General features: G+C 38.1%; 1 protein-coding gene across 1 annotated transcript in view; it reads left to right on the plus strand.

Annotated features, from left to right (window-relative positions):
• The window catches only part of PKD2 (polycystin 2, transient receptor potential cation channel), a 64,215-nt gene that overhangs the window by 24,883 nt on the left and 27,016 nt on the right, over window positions 1–12,316 (plus strand). The window contains exons 6-9 of the mRNA XM_036269824.1: window positions 1,462–1,690; window positions 6,163–6,330; window positions 8,734–8,915; window positions 10,042–10,162. Coding sequence (XP_036125717.1) covers window positions 1,462–1,690; window positions 6,163–6,330; window positions 8,734–8,915; window positions 10,042–10,162 — 700 coding nt within the window. The remainder of the gene's footprint in view (window positions 1–1,461; window positions 1,691–6,162; window positions 6,331–8,733; window positions 8,916–10,041; window positions 10,163–12,316) is intronic.

Raw genomic sequence — 12,316 nt, forward strand, 5'->3', positions numbered from 1 at the left:
CACCAAATAAGAAGGCTGCATTAGCATAATATCCTTATTTTGTGATCCTTTTTAAGGCTAAATTCAAATCTGCTTTATATTGCCAGTTAGATTTTCCCATTCCTTATATTTAACAACTTTTACAGAAAGTAATGTCACATTAAAACAAGTAACAGTTATTACCAGAAATGAATGAAAATATATTGCAATTTTTATCAAACATTTTGATGGGTCCAGCAAGGATGGGAAGAGGATAGAAACAGGCAGGCGATTCTGGTTGACTTTTAAGGAAATATCTATTTATAGAAAGTGTTGAGTGTGCCTTTCACTTCCTCCCCATACTTTAAGAGTAAATACTTGCTTCATTTCTCTACACTGTTGTCTAAGTTTCTGGAAGTTTGTGATGGGCAGAGAGAGAGGGCTTGGCACCGAGGCTACTTCCCACCCTCGTGAGTTTGCGCTGAGGCTGTCACGAGGCTCATCTCAGTGTCGCTCTCCTGAGTTTTGGGTTCTCACCCATTCTGTCCAACAGTCAAATCGTCAAGAGAAAAGCAGGAGACTGACGGTAAAGAGGAAGGAAAAATGTTCACATTTCTGGGACCAATTCTAATTTGCCACAGCCCCTGCCTGTACTTGATTATTGCTCACGCATGAGCCCTAGATACTCAGGTCCTGGATGTGGCTGCCGACGCGTCCTGTGATGAGAGAGATGGTCATGCCGAATAGCCGACAAATGGTCTTTTAAAAGTCTTACAATTAAGGAGGTCGAGATTCTATTTTTATTTTGATAGAGAGACTGTGCCATTCGGAGAACATTTAACTTTCTCAGTGTGACACCTACAAAGTGGATTATGTTACCATTAAAGATCAATGCCATCAGTAGAAATAGGGGGAGAGGGGAATCTGACATTTACTGAGCTTCTATTAACTGTAAGGCTCTGGGGAGGGAAGCAAAAAGTACCCCCAGGGTAAAGTATTTGATGCTAATGTTACCAAATGAATGAATGGGATACTTTGTCCCTGTCTTTATCTATGTGTACAAAACATACAATTATGAACCAGATCATACATGTTCTGAGTGCATGACCTATATTTCTTAATGTTCTTCATTGCCTAGTAGAATGACTTGCACTTAATAAAAGAGAGCCTTTGTTTGTTGATTAATTTCTACATTACAAAAAAAAAAAAAGGTATACAGCATTTTCAAAATATGAAAACCAGAGAAGTAAAGAGGAGACTAAGGAGGAATAAGCTCTTTGGTCTGAGAGGCCTTGGGAAATCTTGTACCTTTCTGTTACATAAAATTCAATATGGCTTTGATTTTTTTTTTTTTTTTAATGTTTTACCACTAGTTTAGGGTGACATGTGATTACAGTTTGATCCCCTGTTGGTACAGGGATAGAATAGGTGGAAGTCCTGTCCTGGATGCATCTGTATGTTGTTAATATGGTTACTGTCTTCATTGTTCTTATTACAATGCAGGTTACTGGTTGAATTCCCAGCAACAGGCGGTGTGATCACATCTTGGCAATTTCAGCCTGTAAAGCTGATCCGATACGTCACAACTTTTGATTTCTTCCTGGCAACCTGTGAGATTATCTTTTGTTTCTTTATCCTTTACTATGTGGTGGAAGAGATATTGGAAATTCGTATCCACAAGCTACACTATTTCAGGAGTTTCTGGAATTGTCTGGATGTTGTGATCATCGTGGTAGGTTCGAGAACAACACCAAACACCCTTTTCCGTTAAAAACATGTTAGTGACAGTCTTTGTCTCCTCAGCACTTGTGAACCTTGATATTCTGGAAGGAGAATCTGAAACTTCTCCTCTGTTACGTCATCTTCGGTGTTACTAAGAGTGTTCTCATCTTGCATGAGTAACGCTTCCAAATATGGAAGTAAAGATGCAGCTACAGTAAACTCTCAGTTAGCCACACCAACAACAGAAGTAACAGTAATTCATAGTTGCCTTTGCCTATGAGATGTGGGGGAGAGCAATGTTTTGTGTTGTGGATTCTGGTTTTTGCTAATGATATTTTTCTTCAACTGTTAATAAAAATTAATGTATCTTTTTCTGCACATGGCAAGGAGAAACATCCTGAAATACTTCGGGTGGCAGAGAAAACCTTCCTGCAGTTTAAAATTTTCTGCAAATAGCCCACAGTGTACTATAAATATATGGCCAACAAAGTTCTCTGTATCAAGTGTAAGAAATCATAAGAAATGACCAAGTCCAGACTATGACCCCTACAGATCCCTTGCCTGCCTCTGACTCTATTATAACTTGTTCAGGGTGGTTTCCCTTCAGCATCATCTTAACCACTTCCAGAAACCTCAGTGTAGACATGTATTTTTGAAAGCTTTTCTCCTTTCAACAGTAACACAATCTATTGCTAAAATGTTACAGTTAAGCACATAATGACATGCTTAATTGTCACATGCTTAAAAGTCGAACAGCAGCGATGCCCCTCTGAAATCTCAGTAAGTGATGCATTACCCTCTTATCACTCTCTCTTCTGGTAGTCTACTTCCTGATCAGTATTCTTCCCCCACAACCAGAAATTCGTTTGGAAGCTTTTACATCAAGTCATTATCAAATCATAGGTAGAATTAGTTAGTAAAATATAGACAATAAGTTATTGAATGTTATTAGTATGTTCACATATGTTATTAAGTGTAGAAATATATTAATCATATATGAATAAAAGACTACTCAAGATGAAAATAACTATATAGATGGATTGCGTGGCAATAACAATATTGGCAGGAGCAAGAATAATAACAGTTGCTAACACTTTAGAAACTACATGTGCTAAGCAGTTCCAAGTGCTTTTCATATACAGAAGTTCAGTTAATCCTCACAATAACCATCTTAACCACTCTGCCACTGCCTCATAAGCCACGTATATGTGTGCTTCAGAAAGAGCTTCTACTTAGATAAAAACTCCTGTAGAACACGGTGGAACTGATCCGACCCTGATGCAGTTAGAAGTACATCCCTTCTTTCACGGTGTGTAACATCACAGAGTTCCTGTGGGTGAACTCTTGATCCCCAAATTCTCAACAGATTAATAATAATAACAGTATTCAAGGAGGCTGGGAAGGTGATGATACTAGAAATAATTTTTCAAAATATTTCTATGCTCTGTGATGGCTGACTGCATTGCATAGATATTAAAAATTATTCTAGAAAACAATTATTGTTTGGAACTCCAAAGATACAAAACCTACTGATTTGCTTTATCTGAATATATTTAAGTCATTGAGGACAATGATAAAAAGGTACATGTAATTTTATGCTAACTAATAACGGTCTTCTTTTTAACTAAATTCAATGTCAACAAAAGGCTAGTCAGGAACATTCAGCTTTTTGTGATTATGTCCACCTGTCAGTGAAAATTTTGATGACATATCCTAGTGTATTGTAATTATTTATAAAGTATGTGTTTGTGTGTGTGTGTGTGTTGGTATAGCAGGTACATTTGTAAAAAAAACTATACACAATACAGAATTAAAAGATTGGGATAAAAATTAAAAGAAACAGAGTGTGTTTGTGTGTGTGTGTGTGTGTGTGTGTGTGTGTGTGTTGGTATAGCAGGTACATTTGTAAAAAAAATATACACAATACAGAATTAAAAGATTGGAATAAAAATAAAAAGAAACAGAATTCTAACACTTTCTTATGACCTGCCTAGAGGTTCTAATATTTTCTTCCCACACTCCGGTGAATTGCCTAATCCCCACTTTGGAGACCACTGGAGAAACAGCTAAGGATATCATGGAAATTAAGGATAGTTTCTTTGGCTCAGCCCCCACAATGTTTTGCAAGTATTTCTTTGAAAACTTGCTTCACTGTGCTGTTCTTATTTTTCTTAACTCTTCATACTGCCAAGACAACGATGCAAATGATGTGCTTTGAAAAACAATAAGGAAGCATTACTAGAATATCACTTCTTCAAACCTCTCCTGACCCAGTGGAAATAGGGCAGACTTTCTGCTCATCCCACCACATGCCTTATGTTCCATTAGTCCTTGAACCCTATGAAAGAAGCCAAGGCTTTTTAGTTTTATCTGGCCCACATTTGCTTGCCCACCTGACTTGAAAAAAGTCCAACTGAAACTTGAAAAGAAATGATATCCTAAATATAAATAAAACATCTTAGAATTTTGAAAGTATTTCCTCTATTTTGTTTTTCTGACACTCTGAAGTCTACAGGTTTATTTCAATCACCCATTTGTCCTAAGAAATAGTCTTTCAAAACTAGCAAAATTACTGAAAAAAAAGGAAGACTATTAAGAAGTTTAAATTCAAATAATTTTGTTGAGTGGTAGGTTTCATGTGGTGAAAATGATTTATTCACCAGATATTTTCTGAGCACTTACTATGCGCCTGACACTGTTCTAGGCATTAGGGATAAGAATGAACAAAACAACCCTTGCCCTTGTGAGGCTTATATTATGGTAAGGAGAGAACGTTCTTTTATAAACAGGATGAGAATCCCAAAGAAAATCCAGGAGAGACATAACAACCCAAATGTTCACAAAATCTCTTTATTTATTTTCTCTCATTCCCTATCTTGAAGGAAAAGTCTCAAAGAAATTGAGTGTATTGATATAGTATCGACATTGTATAAATAACTATATGTTCCCTATTTTTATAAACATTTGTCCTGTGCAGAATGAAAACAGCTATACCTAGTGGGTATTGTTGGCTTCAGTCAGTGAGCACTTCCCCCAGCTTCCTTTTAATCCCTCTCAGCTAACATGGAGAAAAACATTTTTGGTGTATTCCAGAGAGTTCAAAGGAAACATTCCCACAGTACAAACACACAAGATTGGCTCTGGAAATCCTTCATACAGAAGAAAAGGAATTTGGTTAGGTTGGCTTTTCTAGCTGTTGTTGGCAGCTAGGCAGGTGTTTGATATGATCCCCTGGGTCCATGGCTTATCAAGAAGGACTAATGACGTAGTCATTGACCGCCATCCATGAGAAGAGAGGGACAATGGGCAGCAAAGGTTATAGCACCTGTCCCAGCCCACCTGCCATGGATTCACACCCCACATGAGGGCAAGGTGGTTATGGTTAAATCCTAGCACATTCCACATATACATGTTTAATCCAATGGTGCTGGGTACAAGTATAGGGCCCAGTGTTTCCTCAGATACTGTTTTATAGCCCAGAACCAAAGCATAGGTGAAAAGTTGTTGGTCATGTATTAAGGTACAGAAATGAGCCGGAGGAAACCCCTTGGCCCATGTATTCCCACTGCAAGCTTTCTGGAGCCCTCTCTGTTCTTCATTCCATCCATCTTCTAAGACCAAGCTCACTCTCTTCTCTCGTGAGCATTCCTGTTTTTGCTGTTGTTTTAAGACAGTAAGAAAGACTTTATTCAAGGGAGTATTGCAGTGGGAGTTCTGCAATAAGGAAAAGGATGGGACACAACCCTAAAAATAATGACATGTTGGGATTTTTAGCCAAAGAAAAGGGTGAAGGTCAGTGGATGGAAACTTACTAAAAGGAAACTGTAGGGGTAGGGAGGGGTTCTTGCTAGACAAACACAACCGGATTCTGTGAGCATTCCTTTTCAGGGGTCTTGTTTCACCCTTCACCTTGTGCTGTGTGATGCCGATTCCTGAGTAGGTTTTGTGTTATTTACCATTGTGTGTGAATTTGGTCTTGAACCAGAGTATATGTTCCTTCAGGACAGTTTGGGCATTTTACTTCCCTGTGTTCCTCTTGGCCCCTAGCACAGTGCTGTCTACATAAACATCCACTGTGTCTTTGTGAATAGAGGGTGGCTGGAAATTAAAGAGAAGAACAAAAAACAATATGAGGCAGAGGAAGCAGAAGGGTGGAAAGTGACTGAAATGCGAGTGGCAGAAAAAACGGGTTCTTCCTGCCTGAGTGTGACTGAAACGTGGCGACAGCTTGTGTATGAGCACTCGCACCGGCACTCATCAGAGTTCTGTCCCTAACTACGGAAGTACCAAAAGCAATCTATTGTCTTACAGGAGTGCCCAACACTTTCCCTTTGTGTGAGTGACTGTTATGAACGCCATTGAGTGAGCAGAATGTTGAGGCCTAGAATTCACATAATAGCGAAGAGAAATCAGCTAGTCTTTTGGGGGTACGTTGTCTATTTCTAAAACGCCGTAATAATATATAAATCTTTTGTCTTCCAGCTATCAGTGGTAGCTATAGGAATTAACATACACAGAACATCAAACGTGGAGGTGCTGTTACAGTTTCTGGAGGACCAAAATACTTTCCCCAACTTTGAACATCTGGCGTACTGGCAAATACAGTTTAACAATATTGCTGCGGTCATAGTATTTTTTGTCTGGATTAAGGTAATTTATAAATTTCATGCTCTGGATTTTTAATAATAGTTTCCCTTCTTTTTATTAACATGAATCACACAAAATGTTGGAGAGATTTGCTTTTGTGGCCAAATGCAAGTTAGCCAGCCACAGCTGCTCTATATTTTAAAGTAAAGTAAACCACTGGGACTCAGGTGACCATCTCACTGTGAATGGTGCTCCCCGATCCCTGCGGCTCTTGCTCTTGTGAGACCTGTCCCTGTAGGTTTTGTTTAACATATGTCCTAAGAGGCCTTTCCAGTAATCAGCTGGGCTCAGAGCCCCAGGCTACTGTAACACCAGGACAGATCACCCGGATATGGGTGTGGCCAGAAGAAGGAAACGGAACTAAGAGAAATGAGGAGACAGAGATACTGATTGGAAATGCTCTCTAGAAAGATTGTCTCTTTTCTAGGTAGAGGCTATAGGGAAACTTGACCTAGAATTGAGGTTGGGACACATATCTCCTCCAAGTAGTTCCTTAATTACTCACTTCCTTCTTTTCCAACACAGAATGTACATTTCCATGTATGTGAAAGGTTGGGGTATTTTGTTGTATACAACAAGCCTCAATTCTGAAGATGCAGGAAATTTCAGTAATTCCAAGGCAGCTGCCAGCCTGTCACCAGTCAACTTCTACGATTGTGCCATCCAGACAGCTACTCACCACAAGTGTCTACCTAACTTGAAATTTAAATTGATTAAAATTACATGCAGTTAAATATTCAGTTCCTCAATCACTCTAGCCACATTTTTTTTGTTTTTGTTCAGATAGAGTGGGAGGGAGAGAGAGAAAGAGAGAGAGAGAGAAACGTCGACGCGAAAGGGACACATCGAGTGGCTGCCACCCGCACGACCAACCAGGGCCGGGGACAAACTGCAACCGAGGTATACACCCCCAGCGGGAACCGAACCCGGCTCTCTTGGGACCGCAGGCCGACACTCTAACCGCTGAGCCAAACCGGCCAGAGCTCTAGCCACATTTTAAGTGCATGATATCTGCATGTGGCTAGTAGCTACCGTATTGGACAATGGAGATAAAGAACATTTCCATCATCACAGAAACTTCTGTTAAACAGCACTGTTTTAAAAGACACTTACCAGCAGTTACTTATTTTCCTGAATTGGTATCCACACCTGGAATGCCATGTATCTCTCATGCTATTTATTCAATCAGAGGAGAAACCATCAATAACATACCAAATCTTTGTCATAAAATAAGAATAATCCATATCTTATAGAAATACTAATAGAAATTGTATTAAATAAGGTGATTACAACACCCTGAAAAAAATTTTGGTGTGGCCAGAAACAGTTTATAAGAGGTCTGTAAGTAAAATTCTGGGTGGCTTATTTAGTGCTTGACTCATAAATATCTTGCCCCCCAAAACTTTAAGAATCATTACATTCTTTCAGGCAGGGTTGTGACTCGGCTTCTTTGTATCTCCCCAGTGTTCTTCCACCAAGGCCTCTAGCTAGAGCTGTGCAGGTTGTCATGCCCTCTTGGCTGTGAACTGCTCAACCTGGGCAGCCATTCTCAGTACCTGTCTACAAAAATGCTCAGTGTGGCTTTGCAGTCAGACAGAGCTGGGTTCAAGTCCTCACTCCAAGCCCCAGCTGACTCCTGAGCTAGAATACCAATAATCTGGTCACTGCTAAGATTTGAGGCGGTCTACTGAAGCCCTCCCACAGGGCCTGGTACATAGTTGGTGCTCAATAAATGACAGTTAATAGTTGCAGTAAGTATTTCCTGGAGTTTTTTTTTTTTTTTTACTAGTTTTTTTTTAATTAATTTTTTAAATTACAGATGTCCCTCTTTTTTCCCCCATTGACACCCTCCACCCCGCTCCCATTCCCCAACCGCCACCTTCACCATCTTGTTGTCTGTGTCCATTGGTTATGCATATAAGTTCTTTGGTGTATATCTTCCCACTCCCCAACCCCCTTCTCTCTGAGGTTTGTCACTCTGTTCCCTGTTTCCATATCTCTGAATCTATTCTGTTCATTATATTCCACAAATAAGTGAAATCATGTGATACTTGTCTTACTCTGGCTGGCTTATTTCACTTAGTACAATTCTCTCCTACTAGTTTTTATTTGTTGGGGAGTTTTCTCTCTTTTATTTTAATCTTCCTTAGGGAAAATTATCACTAGTCGTTTTAATTATAATTAAACCTGTATTTACTGTATTTTAACCATTATGTAAAAATAACCAACATGAGGGCAGGAGATTTGTTCTGTTCGCCGCTGTATTACTTAGTGTAATATTTTCAGGCTTCATCTATGTTGTATCAACATTTCATTCCTTTGTAAGGCTGAATAATGTTCCATTTTATGTATATACCACATTTTGTTTACCCATTCATCTGTTGATATCTTCCCTCTCTTTTACAGCTCTTCAAATTCATCAACTTCAATAGGACCATGAGTCAGCTCTCCACAACCATGTCTCGGTGTGCCAAAGACCTCTTTGGCTTTGCAATTATGTTCTTCATTATTTTCTTAGCATATGCTCAATTGGCATACCTCGTCTTTGGCACTCAGGTTGATGACTTCAGTACTTTCCAAGAGTGTATGTAAGTATATATGAAACTAAGAAGAAAAATTTAATCAGAGATGTCACTGCCTTTTCAAGGACAAAGGGTAAATCTTCATGGTGGCTATTTAACTTCCAAGTGTTTCAAAGTAGTTGTCTAAATGAGAATTAATTCTCCTTCCCAGAAGCATTGACCACCAATGCAAAGATGACCTTACATTCTGAAATGCTGATGCTTGAGGTAACAGCTGTAAAGTAGTAAGACAGAGTACATCAGCCATACTAAATCAATCAACACTGTTCCTAGATCATGGTCTTCTTAGCACCAAATGCAAATCGTAGCTTTTATGAGACCATTTGCCTATATTTTCATTCCTATTCAATATTGTTACCATATGTTTTAAACATCAAGTTATTTTCTAAGGAAAAAACAGTATTTCTAATATTCCAGGAGAAACTCAAACCAGTATAGGACTTTTTAGTCTTTTTCCAAAGTTCTCAAATATGATATTAAAAATAGAAAAACTAGCCAGTATCAGACGATCATTCCATTTAGAAAAGAGATAGGAAAGAAGATGATTATGATAATGGAAGTTAACGGGGCTTTGTGCATGGGAATCCCTAATAATGTTGCTTTTTGATAAAAGTGTTGAATGAAAATGATTTTACTAATTCAGACCCAGCATTGGTAACATACAGCAACACTAGACCCCTCTTTGAGTACATATCAGAATATTGGATCTTTGAGACATACAATGTTGGTTCTCCTTCAAAACTCTTTTCTTTAAAAGAGACTTTAAATTCAGACCCAGGGTGACCACTGTGAAAGTTTAGAGTTACTATGTTTTACCTAGATTATTAAATTCTTATAGCCTATTGCTTTATAAGTTATCCAGTAATAATAATAATTACAATTTCTTTTTAACCAAATGGAAATAACGTATTTAGCATGAAAGAAGATTATGTTTATTCCAGAAGGCATCAATTGCTCATATAAGTAGCAAGAGTTTTCCAAAGGGATTGACAGTTTTCTACTATTTGACAGCTTTCTACTCTGAAAAAAATGTCTGGAAATGTGAAATCACCTTCTAAGAAATATTGCATCAATGCTGGACATTCTTTGTTTTGTATCGTGGTGTTTGTTTTGTTTTGTTTTGTTTTTATAGCTTCACTCAATTCCGTATCATTTTGGGTGATATCAACTTCGCAGAGATTGAGGAAGCTAATCGAATTTTGGGACCAATTTATTTCACTACATTTGTGTTCTTTATGTTCTTCATTCTTTTGGTATGTACGCTTTTATTTAGAGTAAGGTGATTTAAATGTCATAAATCACCATCTTTTCTCTACACTCTATTTCCTATCCTTTTTTAAAAGCACTGGGAAATAGAAAAATGTAGATATTAGAAATCATATTTTATTTTACTTCTCTTTGATTTACAGTTTTAAGTCTTTACAAAATATCTTTTCCATGGACTTTCATTTATACATCTGTTGATAAATAGATATATAGATAGATGGATAGATAATGTCTATTCCATGCAAAAAAGTAGACCAAGTGCAAATTTATAAAGTTACTTAAAATAGTGCTTTGCTTAAAAAGTAGAATATATTTACATGCTTGGTTAACACAAATGTCAGCACTTTTGTGGTCATTTGCTAGCATGACTTTGCATTTCTTTTTTTCTTCTTTTTTGTTTATAAAAGAGGAACTGACAAAGTTCCAGGATATCAAGAGTAATATCTGAGTGAATTATTGTGTGTCAGGATTAAGATGTATTTTTTTCTCTTATATTTAGTATATCTATAGACTAAATCTAACAATGTATGGAAATTGCTTTAAAAATTATATTCAAAAATATCTGTTTATTCTCTTGATTTGGTGCAGATCAACATTTTTAATGTTTGGCCTTAAGTTAATTAGGATTTTTTTTTTTTTTTTTTTTTTTTTAATCCTCACCTGAGGACATTTTTGCATTTATCTTCAGATAGAGTGGGAGGTAGAGAGAGAGAGAAACATCGATGTGAAAGGGACACATCGAGTGGCTGCCACCCACACGACCCCAACTGGGGCCGGGGACAAACTGCAACCGAGGTACGTGCCCTTTGCGGGAACCGAACCCGGGTCTCTCTGGACCGCAGGTTGATACTCTAACCGCTGAGCCAAACCGGCCAGGGCTAATTAGGATTTTTAAAAGGCATTTTATTATTATTTTTTCTTTCTTTTTTTTTTTTTTTGGTACGTGCCCCTAGCGGGAACTGAACCTGGGACTCTCTGGTCCGCAGGCCTATGCTCCAACTGCTGAGCCAAACCGGCCAGGGCTAAAGGCATTTTTTTTTTTCATCTTAACCTTTAGACATGTATTTGTCTACTCTGGTAAGAAAGTGTTAAGTTAGTTTAACCCAGGCAGTAGGTGTTTCTTCATTTAAACACTAACACTTAAGTATTCCTTACATTAGCCATCACTTTAAGAAAACAACAAAATAGTTTCTGCTTTCAATGGATTTTATAAAGATTCTTTGTATAAGATTGAGTATTTAATGTGATATCTCCAGAGCTGGTCTGGGTATTTAGTGGTTAAGTATATGATATTTACTGAGTGAGAATTAGATATAATTTAATAAGACTGAAGAGTCATGAGTATTATGCATGTTCATTTGTATCTTGCTATATGTATGTCTCACAATCACTTTTAAACTTGAGCCTGCTAAGTTTTTTTTCCTTAATATCATATATTTTTTTTTGAAAATAGAGGAAAAGGTAAGCCTTTGTTACTCTATAGCATTGATAGTACTTTGAATTCTGGAACATCTGAATCCCTGACTGTTTACTAAGAAAACAAAAACCAGGAATTGAGAGTTCTGCCGTGACCCATAGTTGACTTGAGGCCACCTAAGTTTTCTTCCTATGTCAATCAGCCAAGTGAGAGACATGATTATGGCAACTGGAAGTGCTCAGATATGGATGTATTTGAAGGTTGTCCTCCAGTGGACACCACCTTCTAAATTACTCTGTCCTTTTATCAGATCGATCACTAGAACATAAAAAGAAGGTCTTAGTTTTTTGTCTTTATACTAAAATAGTTTTTTGTACTATTGCACAAGAAGGAATTGCTCTCCCTGCACCCCCTTAACCCCCACCCCCCACTTCCACCGTGAGAGAGGGGAGGCTACTGTCAACACAAACCTTTTTTGTACGGAAATGACAAGCCAGGTGCAGTGTTGCCCACCTTTCTGAGTGACTGCCAGGTGTTAATTTATTGCCCCTACTTAACAAGAAGCCACATTGGTGTGAGGGGGCCCAGCTGAGGCAGAAGCAAAAGCACCATCACCAGCAGAGAAAGACCTCTAACAACTGAGTGAGCCTTGTGACACAAGATAGAGAGAAGGGTGAACCTCCTGTCCCCATGCCTTCGAGAGCCTTTTTCGGCCACGCCCCAA

The sequence above is a fragment of the Molossus molossus genome, unplaced genomic scaffold (assembly GCF_014108415.1).
Source record: "Molossus molossus isolate mMolMol1 unplaced genomic scaffold, mMolMol1.p scaffold_m16_p_1, whole genome shotgun sequence".
Classification (NCBI taxonomy): Eukaryota; Metazoa; Chordata; class Mammalia; order Chiroptera; family Molossidae; genus Molossus; species Molossus molossus.